This window comes from Myripristis murdjan, chromosome 10 (assembly GCF_902150065.1).
Source record: "Myripristis murdjan chromosome 10, fMyrMur1.1, whole genome shotgun sequence".
Lineage (NCBI taxonomy): Eukaryota > Metazoa > Chordata > Actinopteri > Holocentriformes > Holocentridae > Myripristis > Myripristis murdjan.
The window spans coordinates 34,662,882-34,677,793 of record NC_043989.1 but is presented as its reverse complement, the minus strand read 5'-3'; the positions used below and the strand labels follow the sequence as shown (position 1 = coordinate 34,677,793).

General features: G+C 41.3%; 1 protein-coding gene across 1 annotated transcript in view; it reads right to left on the bottom strand.

Moving 5' to 3' along the window:
• rnf103 (ring finger protein 103) overlaps window positions 1–6,361 on the bottom strand; it is a 28,968-nt gene extending 22,607 nt beyond the window's left edge. The window contains 3 exon segments of the mRNA XM_030061767.1: window positions 2,246–2,397; window positions 5,592–5,601; window positions 5,604–6,361. Coding sequence (XP_029917627.1) covers window positions 2,246–2,397; window positions 5,592–5,601; window positions 5,604–5,771 — 330 coding nt within the window. The 5' untranslated portion in view covers window positions 5,772–6,361.
• Window positions 6,362–14,912: the final 8,551 nt, after the last annotated feature.

Below are 14,912 nucleotides of genomic sequence, written 5' to 3'. Positions count from 1 at the left end.
GTAATGACATCTACTAGCTGGTTGGCACATGTTTTTAGTACACGGCCAGGGATGTTGTCAGGCCCAGCAGCCTTACTCATAATAGGGAGTTTAAGCAAAGGCGGATTGTGCGGTGGCTACTGCAACCGGAAATGGATCTCTCCCGACGGTCTTGCCGTAGCTGTCAAATCCACAGTAGTCATTAAGCAAACTGCCGCAGCAGCGTTTTCCTCAGCGTCAACGCTGTGCAGTTTTATTAATTAAAAGTGTTACACTCATAGTGTGTGCTTTCAAGTTTTTTTGCTATTCAAATGTATTGTCATTATGCCAAGTGCAGGTAGAGAGCAAAACGGAAAGATATGCATTTGCATTTCAGACAATAATTTAAAGATTTAATAATAATAATTAATTATTGACAATTAAGCACACATCTGATCGGAGTGTGAAGGGATACTTCAGTGCGTGACCTGCATGCCGTGCAAGAACACATTTAATTCAGAAATACGAGGACAACTATTTAACTGACAGGCCTATATCACGCGTACTACGTGAGAATGATCCTTTCGCCGTTGTAGATCAGGCTACTACTACTACTTGTCTGGTAACGTGGCCTCACACATGACGGGAGCGCTCCTGCTTTTGTAGCCTGTCACACTTTTGACCACCTGCCACAGGTCTTTGCTGTTGTTGGTGTTGAGGTCTCTCTCCAGTCTCTGCTGATACCTTCGCTTTGCCTCCTTGATGCCAGCTTCAGTTTTGCTCTGGCAGTGTTGTAGTCTTCTTGTCACCTGACTTAAAGGCAGCTTTTTTGGCTCTACATAGAGCTCTCACCTTTTCATTCATCCAGGCTTTCTCATTAGGGAATGATTTAACTGTCCTTATTTTTACCACATCATCAGCACATTTGCTGATGTATGATGTCACTGATGATGTGTATTCTTCAAGGTCAATCTGGTTCTCCTGGGTAGCAGCATCTTTGAACATCTGCCAGTCTGTGCATTCAAACAGTCCTGTAGAGCCACTGCAGCTCCATCTGTCCACACTTTAACTGTTTTTATACAGTTGGTTTGACCCTTTTTTGTCAGCTGGATGTAGGTAGGCAGGAGAAGCAAGGAGATGTGGTCAGACTGGCCAAAATGAGGACGAGAGAGGGCTCTGTAGCTGCCAGGAACATTGGTGTAGACATGGTCCAGTGTGTTGTTTTCCTCTGGTGGAGATGTGGACATGCTGGTGGAATCTTGGCCGAAACAGTTCTGAGGTCAGTTTGATTAAAATCCCCAGCAACAATAATAACAGCATCTGGCTGTTTCCGCCATGTGACTGCTGATGACCTCATACAATTCCTGGAGTGCATTTTTTGAATTGCATCCAGTGCAATGTAAACAGCAGGAACAAACACACTGGTGAATTCTCTAGGCGGGTAATATGGCCGCCATCTCAGCAGTAAAAACTCAACGTCAGGTGAACAGATCGCTTGCACTCTCAAAGCTTCTCCTATGCTGTAGTTTCAATGTTTTAACTGTTCTCTCTGGGCTAAGCCCTGGATGTTCAGAATCCTAAAATCACCCCTGTATAGATCTATATTATGCATGGACTGTCATAGCTACCGCTGAGTGTGATGTTGTACGAGTGCATGTTTGAGCCCGACTCAATAGTTTCTTTTTGAAACCGGCATTGTATTGTGTCAGCTTGATAAAACAGTTGGTGCTGAAATGAGCTGAACAGACAAGCAAATATGGACTAAAATCCTGCGGGACCTGGGAAAAAATTAGCATCAGCCACTGGTCTCTAACGTGTGTTTCTTTTGGAAGACTGTGCAATCAAACATTAGTTTCGATTAATGAATTAATCGATAATTTGCCATCCCTAACTGAATGAAATAGATTCTATGGGTTTCCACAGGTCTCTCCTTTACAGATATGCCCACCTCATGCTAATCCCAGGCAAGGCAAAAACCATGCAGTTTTTTTTATTTGTTATTTTCTTCTTTTATTCTATCTGTTATATTATTCACATATATATTTAGCCTGCCTTTATTATAAATTGCATCACGTCTTTATCATGGAAGTCCCGGGTTCAAAATGGAAGACACTGATGATTGACTGATTGATTGACTGATTGATTGAAGTGTTCTTTTAAAAAATTCAGTTCAGTACCAATCAGTGAGGGCAAAGAGCCCATAGTCATGCACATTTGCTTTCTGATCTGTTGGCTTATGACTGGATTTATTAACCCATAGGCAGATGTGCATGCTGATATTCTTTACCTGAACAAGCCATATCCCATCTTTGGTGTCCTCCACTAGCTCATAGAAGTGCACTCTCTCCACTGAAGGAAGTTGTGCTGGATGTCTCCTTCTGTCTGCTCTCTCTCCTCTCGGCTTTATGGCTGAATATAGCTCCCCATGTGTCAATTCTCCTACAGAGGAATCAAACAGTAGACAGTATCTTGACTCTGACTGGATACAACTCCCTCTACAACTCTGCAAGAGAGGAATACAGCAGAATAAAGTCAGAATCATAGCCACAAGACTGACAACCGACCAGTCAGGCAGGCGGTCAGTCTGTGAGCTCCTCTTACAGCTATATAAAGGGTCTGCATCAACCATCGTTTTGACTTTTAACCAAGGTCATGAAGGTGTAGCTGCATGTTTGTTTGATATTATAGAACAATTTGCAATGTTTGCTTATAATAATTTTCAGGTAGAAAATTTCTGCATCACATGTACTATACATTCAATGGCATGAAGTAAACAGGGCAAAAGAACAAGTAACGACTGAGATTCACTTTCAACTCAACAGAAAAGGGTGTAATCTTGTGTTTGGAGAAGAGGTGAGTTTTTTTTATTTTTCCATTTGAAAAGTGCAAACTTGCTCCTTCAACTACCTACCTTAAACTGGCAGTCAGCCTGACCAGTGTTAAGATGGTACTGTTATGTAGATTTTGGCTTATCAAAGACACTAGCTAAATATTGCAGAAACATAAAACAGTCATAAAACAATCACATCAGCAACATCAGATTTTTTTAGACCATTGTGATTATATCTTTGAAAATTACAATTACAGCTGAATAAAGACCACAGAAAAAACTAAATTTGCTGATCTCACAAGCCTCTACAATTCACATAAACCACCAGTTTTCTACCCAAAACTGACTGTTAATAGCACAACATCCTGGTATTTCAGTCTATTATACAAAAAAAAAAAATCATATTTATTTAGTGATGTTGAACAGTACGCATCCTGTGTTCCTAACACATTAAAATCTTTCACTCTGATAATGCTAAAGCAGTGCATTATCTCCCCTTCACTGAATGGAATTGGATGTTACAGTGAAAGAGGCAGATACATAACAGAGCCAATTCAGCCAGCAAAGCCACGGCTGCCATTGAACTAAAGAACTCATCCCCAGTGACGCAGGGCAGTCAGAAGTTAACAAGAAGTGCACCCAACATCCAGTGAATTATCATCTTATGTATGACTGTCATGGCTACCGGTGAGCGTGATGTTATACAACCATATGTGTTTGAGCCCGACTCCGATCCCGAACCACAGACTAAACCGGCATTGTATTGTGTTGGGTTGATAAAACAGTCGGTGCTGAAATGAGCCCAACAGACGAGCAAATTTGGACTAAAACCCTGCGGGACCTGTGAAACTGGGACCCTGAGCGTGATGTTATACGACCGTACATTTCCGAGCCCTTGTTGCCCTGGGAGCAGGGGCGTACTGGCTAATTTCGCTAGCTTGTGAGCTTGTTGGCCGGGGAACGGAGTCGGACTGGCTAAGTTTGCTGGCTTGTGAGCTTGTTGGCCGGGGAGGGAAGGTGGGCTGTGGGCGGAGTCACCGTCTTCATGACATCATCAATTAATGGAAGTGCAATCTGCTCGTTTTACAGGGAGAGTTTAAAAAGAACGGGCTGTGTGCACTTCTCCATTTATCACAGGTGCAATGCATGGGACAGTATTTATGTGGCCCCGAGACCTTCCCTATCATGCAAAAACAACGAAAATTGCCATTTATCATGCCATGGGGCCTTTAAACTATTTTCCTCCCCACAGCCAGCCCTTCATGGTCACTGTCACCATGTAACCAGCAGCTTGGTTTTGCTGAGACACATACATGCACAGTCTTAAACAATTTTATTAAGAGGTCTGGACAGCAACATTCTGTACTTTATGGTACCTCAATATCTCACTATTACAAAGTAGCCTACTGAACAAAGGAGTATCGATACCACTAGGTTTTGATTCTCTAAATACGTTGTTAACAAACAACACACCGTGGCTCACCTGGTGTTGTAAAAAACTGAATCACGGATAAAAAAAAAAAATCCAACGCACAAGTAAATTGGGTTCAAAAAACACAACACTGAGGAGAGACAACAAGGCAGACACATGTGGAGAGGGAGATAGAAAGAAGTGGAGCGGGTCAAGCTGGTGTGTGTGCAGTCAGAGATTCAACACACATACACACTGGACTGTGTGTGTGTGTGTGTGTGTGTGTGTAAGAAAGTGAAAGAACTGAAGGGAACAAGCAGGGGTTGGGAATTGTTTGCATAAAAAAACTTCAATAAGATGCATAAATTAAATATAATTAAAATGGTGAAATAAGAAATGCCAGAAATGGGCCAATACAATGCATTCTTCAAATAATTTCAACAGACAATTACAATCTCCCCGGCTACACAGGGACAGTGTTCATTCTGGGGGAAACACTGTGCTATAATTAGAGTTATGCCAATAATGCTTTCGGTTCAGACCCAAACTTTGGTTTCACATAGCTTTTACATAGGGAGAGTTTCCTCCACAGATTTGAAATTTGAACCACATTTGTAGACACAGGGTAGATTGAGGGAGATCGACATAGGTAATCCCATACACATTTCTCACTCCTCTTCAAATCTGAGCAATCTGAGCCCTGTTGTCAATAATATTATTTGATTCTCTATATTTGTTATAATTCTCCCTGGTTTGAATCTTACTTTTAACTCTACTTTTTTGTATTTGCATTGCAATTTTGTTTCTCTCTCATGCAAAGTAAGAACATTGTGTTTGTTTCAATTTAGGTGTGTGTGTGCTAGCCTGAGGTTTTCAAAGTCGTCTCTGAGGACCCACAAGGTCCTTGCGGGCCTTCTAGGGGGTTCTTAACAACATGAGGCACAGTTTAATTTCACTATAATTTAATTGTGGAATTAATTTTGATTGAGTGATTACTAATTAATTAAACCATTTGAATGTATTGGTCTACATTAAAATATGCCATCTGAATATGTAGATGTATAGGATAAAACACTTCAAACAGGGATCCACAGCTCAATTAAGTCAGACCCCCTATGTCACAGTGACTGTTACTCTCTCTTACTACTATTATTTATAAGACTTAATACAGTTAAAACGTCCTCCACTGTGCATCGATAACTTCGGGACAATAACAAAATAACAAATTCAACCGAAGTTTTTAAACTGAACCATGAACACTCATTTTCTGTAACTTTTTAAGCTCAAACAAATGCAACGCAAATGTGTTTTCTTTTTTAATAAGGAAATGCCTTCCATCCCGAAGTCGTCGTTAAAGCAACTGACCAAACATTTTTTCCAGAGTAATCTCACCTGATTTCTCGCTACTAGCTGGCTGACATCTTTCTTCTCGGCCAGCCCTGTGTATGCCAGCCCTCGGCACTCAAGGATGGTCTTTAGCTTCTTGTAGCTCAGAGTGACTGGGTCAACCAGCTGAGTAGCAAACACACCTGTTTCATACCAAACTACAGCCTCGAAAAACCGCGCCAGCATAAACAATACTATGAAATACAGGAGCAGCAAGAAGCAGTTTTTAACCACCTTTTATAGGTCGATGAAGCGGCTGATAGCACCTTGCCAGATGATTTCTCCTTCAAATGTTGCCTGTATACATTAGTACCCGAGCGCTTATGCTTCGAGTGCGTCGCGTCCGTGTAATTTGTTGTTTAAGATGTTAAAGTCGTTGGCCGTCCGTCAGAAATACGTCGTCTGACAAGTATGAAAATAATCCTTTATTGTCCACCATTTTCACTAGGCTCTGCCCCCGGTAATCTCTCAGTAAACAGCTAGCTAGATAGCAGGGGCAGTTAGCAAATTAGCTTAGCATCGCAGGTTAGCCCTCGGTTGTTTACCAATCAAACGAGCAGGCCTTGTCGAGAAGACGTCAACTGAAAACGACACCGCTCGTCAGCCTACGGGTAATGCTAGCTCATGAGCTTATTTGGTGCTGTAGCTGCTTGGAGATTTTCATCACAATAAGTTGTAATAATGACGATGACGACGAATATGACATTAGGTGCACTCGTTCATGGTCTCACGGTCGGTCAGTGACGTAGAAGCTGGACGGAGTTTATCATCGATATGAGACATGCCCTTGCTGCAGAAGACCAAACCTACCAAAACCATAAATAAAGAAATAGGCCTACATAAATGACTGGATGTATATGCTATCAAACGTATCAAAAATAATAACGATACATTTAGGAATTAATTAATTGATGAAATGTAGTGGTCTTAATTTGCATCGCTACTTATTTACCTTTGTATTAAGTCCAGTATTTATTTTTTCCTCTTTAATTTTCCGGGTTTTTTATTTATTTATTTATTTTTTTTTTTGATAGTTTATTTAAATTAATTCATTTGCTATGTTTTAATTAATTATTTTTTTTAAAAACATATATTTATGTACTTATTTCCCTACATATTTATTTTTAACCTACATTTCTGTATACATTTCCTGTGAGATGAAGCTTGGGGGATGACTCAGTGGAGTCACTTGGCAATATTTGTTGATTGCAATCAGAAATAAAGCAGTGCTGTTGATAGATACCACATACTCCATCGATATTTAGCAACGTAGATTTTTATTTCATTTGCATTTTGTATTTGCCTCAGCCCTTGTTTCAGTGTTAATATTGTTTTGTGTTTCCTTATATGCACTATCAGAACATCCATGCATCAAGGGTTTGCATGTCATTAGTAGTTGTAGTGGTTGAAGACTTTACACGAGTACCTGAACTTCAGGTTAGTAACATAGAAAGCTTTGTGGTATAAAAATGTGTCCTAACATGTGCTGGGACATATTTTTAGCTTTTTCAGCTCACAGGTAAAATGTGACTCCCTCCACCTGTCTACTTGTTATGTTCATTCACTACAACACATTCATTCACTGTAGGAGAAACTGACTTACTGTTTACAAACTGTTATATTCACCTCAGCATATCCAGATTTTTCATTTGACATGGCTTTATTGGCGTGATCAAGTCTGTAGCATAGTCTAACAGTTGTACAATATGAGACCCTTGTGTCTAACAGAAAACTGAGAAAAACCACTGACATGATACAGACCAAGCCAGCACACTGTAGTACTGCTGTGTTTGATGAGTGTGTACCATTCAGCAGTTTTCTATCAAGCAGCAACTGTCTAATTCGGTGTCACATCATACTTTAATTTTAGGGAGGCCATGTTATTATGCATACACCAATGTAGCTAAGATTGTAAGCAGCCAAGATGTGTTTTGACAAATGGCATGCAATGGCCCTAGAACCATGGCAATAATTATGCACCCTGATGAAGGTTCTTGAAGCTGAAACACATTGGTCAGCAGCCAGGTTCTTAAATTGTACTTACATATATAATGATAAAGGCTCTGAAAATATTTTTTTGCTGGTCATATTTGACACCGGATGTTTTTTTTTTTTTTTTTTTTTTTTTTTTTTTAAAGAGACAAACTTAAAGGCAGAATGAATAGGATTTTCCTGAAAGCCAATGTATAGAGTCATAAGAATAATCCCTCTCAATCATCACTTCTGAGCTATTGGAAGTGGGTGTTGATGTATTCTGCAGAGACCATGCCCTTCATTCATTCATTCATCTTCTGAACCGCTTATCCTCAGTAGGGTCGCGGGGGGGTGCTGGAGCCTATCCCAGCACTCATAGGGCGAAGGCAAGGAAACACCCTGGACATGTCGCCAGTCCATCGCAGGGCAGACAGACAAACACTGACTATGAGTACGTTTACATGCACACCATATTCCGGTTCGGCTCAATATTCCGGTTAAGGTAACTGCGCCGCGGCAACTGGAATATTCCGTTTACATGTTACTTGGCATGCCCCCGTGTTTCGGCGTATTCCACTCTCTGACGTAATGCGACACTCAGCCGCGGGGGGCAGCAGCACGCGTATAGGCGTCTGGTCTGCCGGAAAAACGGACGAAGAAGTCTTCTTCCTCGTCTTATTCTACTTTTTCTTCTTCTTCTGTCGCTATTTCTATGTTTTCCCTCATCGATATACTCCGTGATATTTAAGTCTCTCATTAGCTGAAGGTGGACTGCAGTTTCCTGGCTCTTGCTGCTGTTCGCCATGCCGTTTTCCCCGCTTGCAGGTAACCATAGCAACGAAGACGCCACAGAAGTCCTTGTGAGTCGAGCATGCGCAGTCGTGACTGAATATTCCGGTTCGGGGAGTTTTCCGACTAAGGTGGTTACATGCCCCAATATTCTGGTTGGAACAGGAATATTCCAGGGGGCTTATTCGGAATTCTCTCCAACCGGAATATGACCTTAATCGGGTTCGGTGCGTGTTTACATGACACGTGCGCAACCGATACAGGAATAAGGTGTGCATGTAAACGTGCTCATTCACACACACACAGTCATACCTGGGGGCAATTTAGCTTCTCCAATTCACCTAACCTGCATGTCTTTGGATGGTGGGAGGAACTCCACACAGTAAGGACCTTGGGTGGGAATCGAACCCAGGACCTTCTCACTGTGAGGCGACAGTGCTAACCACTGCACCACCGTGCCGCCGAGACCATGCCTTTTGCCTGAATTTTCTTGTTTTGCTGGGCCCTGGACTCTTCTGGGTGTCGGGGAGTGTGTGTGTAGCTCCCAGCCAATAATATCAACAAAAACCAAACTGAGGGCCCATATCTGGGGCAGTCTCCACCAGGTAGTCATGATTTTTCATTACAATATGTATTTCACAGCTTTATTAACTTAAATTTATTACAGTACTCAACAATGTAAATATTTTCAACAGAAATTTAAGAGTGACATTGATATATCACATTCTTTTGTTCTTCTGTGCAATAAACTCAGACACCATTTCTCACCTTTTCTTGACTGTAATTTTACAAATAACCTGTGAACATAAGATTACTCATTTATTGCTAACAATATTCTCAAAAGTTTCTCCCTTTCTTTTAAAAATATATCTGGCTGTGATGATTATAATCATAAGAATGAAAAAGCATTCAATCATAAATTTAATTCTGATTTTTAGTAAAATTGTACATACACAAATGCAAATACACATACCAAAATACTGAATACTTTTTTATTTCCTCTTTCTTCTTTTCTTTCTTTGATTTGTATACATTTGTAGGTCTTTGACTTTTTATACTGCAAATGGAACTGTTTTGTGCTTTGTAAATGTACATTGTCAAAATAAAATTATTTAATACATACATACATTCATAAATACATACATACCACGCATTACAAGCCCATCCTACAAAACATTCCTATCTGGTATTTTCTCGTGTTTTCTCGCATTTATTGATTTGATATATTGTAAGAAATGAAATTAATTATCCAAGAAGTAATGAACTGTAAACTAAAGGCCTAAATTCAACTATGGCTAAGTCACACTGAAAACGGTTTGCCTTAGAATTCACAGCTCACCGATGAATGTTCGTCATGTATCTCTTAGAATGTGATGGCAGCGATGCGTGTCTTCTCCCACATTGGCATCGGGGGTGATTTGCCACAGATGGGTATTTTTAGCCTTTAATCAAAGGAAGGCTTTATCCTTAACGATTTCCACCCGTAACGCGACCGCGCGGGGCAACCAGGCGAACCTAATCAAACGCACTCCGCATAATGCAGCTTGTGTCGTCTAACCCCTGTACTTCCGGTTCGACATCATAATCGTAAACAATTTGCAAATTAAAAGTCCCCAAATGTGTTTGAAATAGCAAATCGAGGCGCTTTTGACTTTTTTTTGACTATGCTATTTTCAACAATCTATACACGTATACACATTCAGACAGCCGCTCAATGTTCATATGTGGTCCTAAATCAGATACATATCCAATACCTGCTGATGAGACAGCTGTGTGAACACTAACAGCAGAATTCTGTCTAGCTTTTCCAAAATGAAAATGATTGGCTCACCACAGCATCATCAACAGGTCAATTGGACAATAACCTTTCCACTCAGTCAGTGACTGCTAGGTCAAATCTGATTATTCATTTTTGGTGACTTGGAGCATTTTTAAACTTGGTAATCAGCAGAGATGAACAGAGTACTCGATTTTAAATTTACTTAAAGTAAAAGTAAGAGTAAATTTCTTATTTTTCACATCAATGAATTACTGTATTTTTTTCAATTTATAGGACCTTGTAACTCTTGTTTCAGAGAATTAACTCTTTGAAACCACCTGCACTAATGTGCTTGCGTGTAGAACCACAATGTTACACAAAGCCTGTAGAAACACCTATAAAAACAAATAAAATGAATGAGATCATAAGAGGACAGTAATTGTCATTTTCACATTTCATTAAACACCCCCGCACACGCATCAGGCAAGGCATTTTCTATCTCCCCCTCACTGAGTGGAGCAGTGAAGAAATTCCTTTACAGCAGTGGTTTAACCTTTTTATATCAAGGTCCATTATTTATTCGGTATTTATTGTATTGATGTGGTACCATAGGAGATTACAGGCAAACGCTGATAAAAATAACAATTCTTTAATTAAGTAATGCAGATGTTTAACAATCATTTAACTCTTAAGTGAAAAATTTAACTAAATGGACCCGTACCGGTCCAACTAACTCTCCATCATTTAGCTTGGGACCATCCCCCTCAAAGACCAATGGTGGTCCTGGACCACTGGTTGAGAAATCAACTGCTTACTTTCTTCTCCTGCTGCCGCCTTTGTCGCGGGTCCTTTGTTTTGAGTTGCTGTGAGTCAAAAGAGCGTTGGTTACTTTGGCGTTATCCTTATATGAGTAGGGGATGACGTATTTCCGCTGTTACATAGATCCCAGTGGAGAACGTGTACTGTTGATAGGTTCCTTCCTTGACAAACACAGCTCTGTGTCCAATAGTATTTTAGAGAAAAAAAAACAAACAAAAAAAAAACACAGCTGACCTTAAAGTAACGAGTACTTTTCAGCCTTCCTAGAAATTTACTCGAGTAAGAGTAAAAATATTTGTCTTGGAAATGTATTTGAGTAAGAGTAATAAGTATCAAAGAAATCTAATACTCAAGTAAAGTACAAATCCTCAGAGTCTGTACTTAAGAACAGTACTCAAGTAAATTTACCTCCATTACTGTCCACCACTGGTAACAGTAACCATATATCAAAAAAATACTCCCAAGCTTCAAGCACCAATGTTTCAGACACCACCATCACACAAAAATAATAATGACAACCTGCAGGTTTCGTGGATGGGTTACTTTGACTTATTTTAATTAGTTTGTCATCTGGTGCAAGCCACTGTCAATCATCAATCAATATCAAATCAATCAATATATCTTATTTGTCCACAATGGGGCAATTAGTTTGCAACCGAGGAAGCACACACACACAAAGAATACAAATACACATGACATAGTAAATTACAATTCCAAGTGCACATTATAGACAGTTCCAAGTGCACGTTATAGAAAGAAAAAAAAGAATAAATAAATGATCACTCGAATAAGAGAGATCATTTCAAGTTAGGGAGACTATTCCACCCATCTACCTTTTCCTCCTGGCATTTAAAAGAGAAACAGCGGAGGGCACAAAGGAATGCTTATATCTGTTCGTTTTTGCAAGTGGGAGTCTGAGTAGTGAACCTAATGGTAAAAACTGGAACTGTTGGTGTAAGGGATGAGAGCAGTCTGACAAGATGGAGATTGCTTTCTTAATAAGTTGTTTGTTGTAGAGCTCTTGTAGAGTTTGTTGTGCAGACCCAATGATTTTGCTGCTAACACTGACAACCCTGTTAAGTATGTTTCTCTCTTTAACCTTCAAGGATTGAAACCAACAGATAAAGGAAAACGTGATAACAGATTCAATAAAAGAATGATAAAACATAGTCATCAGGGAAGAATCAACCTGGAATTTCGAAAGTTTATGAAGACAAAAAAAAAAAAAAAAAAAGGCACTGCTGACTTTTCCTGTATATCGAGTCAGTATTTTTTTCGAATGACAGTTTGTTGTCAATGATAGTACCTAAGTACTTATGGGACTCAACAATTTCAACTACTTGACCATCAATCATTTTGGTTTCAGGAGAAGGCTGTTTAGTATTTTTATTGCAGTGAAAACCTGTACTCTACAGGTTTTCAGGTTTTGCAGTGAAAACCTGTACTCTACAGGTTTTCGTTGTAGAATGAAACCTGTACTCTACAGGTTTTCACTGGAATGTGATATCTCTCCCCAATAAGATGGACAAGCTAGCCACACTGACCCGACACCTAAGGGAATACTGGGAATGCAGCGTTATGGTGTTTACGGAGACATGGCTGACTGCACTAACTCCAGATACTGCTACTACACTGAATGGCTTCCAGCTGACACGGGCAGACAGGACAGTGGAGAGTAGTAAGAGGAACGGAGGAGGGCTGGCTGTGTTTGTCAATGATAGATGGTGTAACTGTGCACATCACTACTTAAGAACAGCTCTGCTGTAAACGCATTGAGCTGCTAGCCGTTAGCATGAGACCTTACTATCTGCTGAGGGAATTTTCACATGCTATTGTGGTGGCTTGTGTACGTTCCCTCTTGCTAATGCTGATGAGGCTTGTGAGGTGCTCCACTCCGTCACAAGCAGGCTGCAGACACAGCACCCATCTCCTTCTTCCACTCTATCCACATTCACCCAATATGTAACATGTCATACCAGAGAAAATAAAATACTGAACTTATTTTATACCAACTCCAAGGAGGCATATAGTTCATTGTCCCTCCTTCCCCTAGGAAGAGCTGACCACAACCTGGTTCACTTCCTGGCAGTGTACAAACCTCTCATACACAGTGTTAGGTGCCGCCTCCCTCCTGTCTCTGTCAGTGTGTTTTCCCCTCCCCTTGTGTTTTGTTTGTTGGTCAGTCTTTCTTGTTGTAGGCTGGGCATGGCGGGCTCATTGCTCTCATCTCCCTCACCTGCCTCCTCATCCTCCTGATTATCTCCACCCATCTACAGTGTATTTAACCCCGGTCCAGATCTCCACTCTTTGCCAGTTCGTCGTGTTTCCATGCGTGGTAACGTCCGGCTCATTACTAGCGTTTTGCTATTTTTTATACTTTGTGTTTCTGTTTTTTTTTTTTTAAGATTATTTTTTTTGGCATTTCTGCTTTATTTGACAGTCACAGTAGAGATAGACAGGAAAGGCAGGTGAGAGAGAAGGAATGACATGCAGCAAAGGACCTGAGGTCGGATTCAAACCCCGGTCGCTGCGATCGGAACTAAGCCCTGGTACATGGTGCGCGCGCTTTACCAGTGAGCCACCGGGGCGCCCGTGCTTTGTGTTTTGACTCTGGACTTTTCCTCTGCCTTCAGACCTTGCCTGTCTCTCCATACCCTGCCTGCCACGTCCAGCCTCTCTGGTGGATCTTCGTCATTTTTGTCATTGCTTGTTTCCACCAGTTTTTGTATTAAAGTACTTTGAGTGTAAAAGCGAATCATGCATTGTGGGTTAGAGGCGACAGCTTAACACACAGGCAGCTAGTTGGAACCCGTACTATCAAGAAATGGTCTAATGAGGCTCTCAGAGACTGTTTTAACACAACTGTGTGGGAGAAACTCTGCATTCCTCATGGGGAGGACACTGACAAGCTGTATCACAGACTATATCAACTTCTGTGTGGAAAACACTGTACCCACCAGGACTGTAAGGTGTTATTCCAACAACAAAATCCTGGCTAAATGCTGACATAAAGGCTCTCCTTAAGGAGAAAAAGGGGGCCTTTAAGTCAGGTAATAAAGAGGAATTAAAAATTGTGCAGAGGGAACTGAGGAGTAAGATCAGGGAGGGGAAAAATAGCTACAGGGGGCAAGTGGAGGAGCAGCTGCAGCAGAACAACATCAGTGGAGTCTGGAGAGGCCTGAAAACCATCTCTGGCCATAGGGGAGCTGACTCCCAGGTGCATGGGGATTCTTTAAAAGATTTGATCAGGAATCTGCCACTTATCACTCCTTATCCCATCAGCACAATCCCCCCACCCACGCACCCCTCCTTGTTTCAACCTGTCCTTTACAGCACCCTAGGTGAGGAACCTCACCCAGACCCCAGGATCTGAGGTCCTGAACAGACGAACTTTGTGGAGTTTTTGGGCATATCTTCAATCTGAGCCTGGAGCTGGGGAGGGTGCCACAGCTGTGAAAAACATCGTGCGTGGTACCTGTGCCCAAGACTCCACACCCCAAGGACCTCAGCAGCTACAGGCTGGTGGCACTAACATCCCACCTGATGAAGATCCTGGAGAGGCTGATTCTCGCTCATCTCCGCCCCCTGGTGAGTATATCTATACAGCCACTGCAGTTTGCCTACCAACCTGGAATTGGGGTAGACAATGCTGTCATCTTCCTCCTACACAGAGCCCTTTATCACCTGGAAAAACCTGGAAGCACTGTGAGAATCATGTTTTTTGACCAGTGTGTGGATTACCTCACAAACCGACCACAGTATGTGAGGTGTCAGGGATGTGTGTCTGACATAGTTATCTGCAATACTATGGCCCCACAGGGAACAGCCCCATTCCTGTTCACCCTGTTCACCCCCTGTTTATACTGCAGACTTCTCCTACAGCTCACCCAACAGTCACCTGCAAGTTCTCTGATGATTCTGCAATTGTTGGCATCATGACTGATGGTGATGACACGGAGAGCAGAGCACTGACGCAGGTTTTTTGT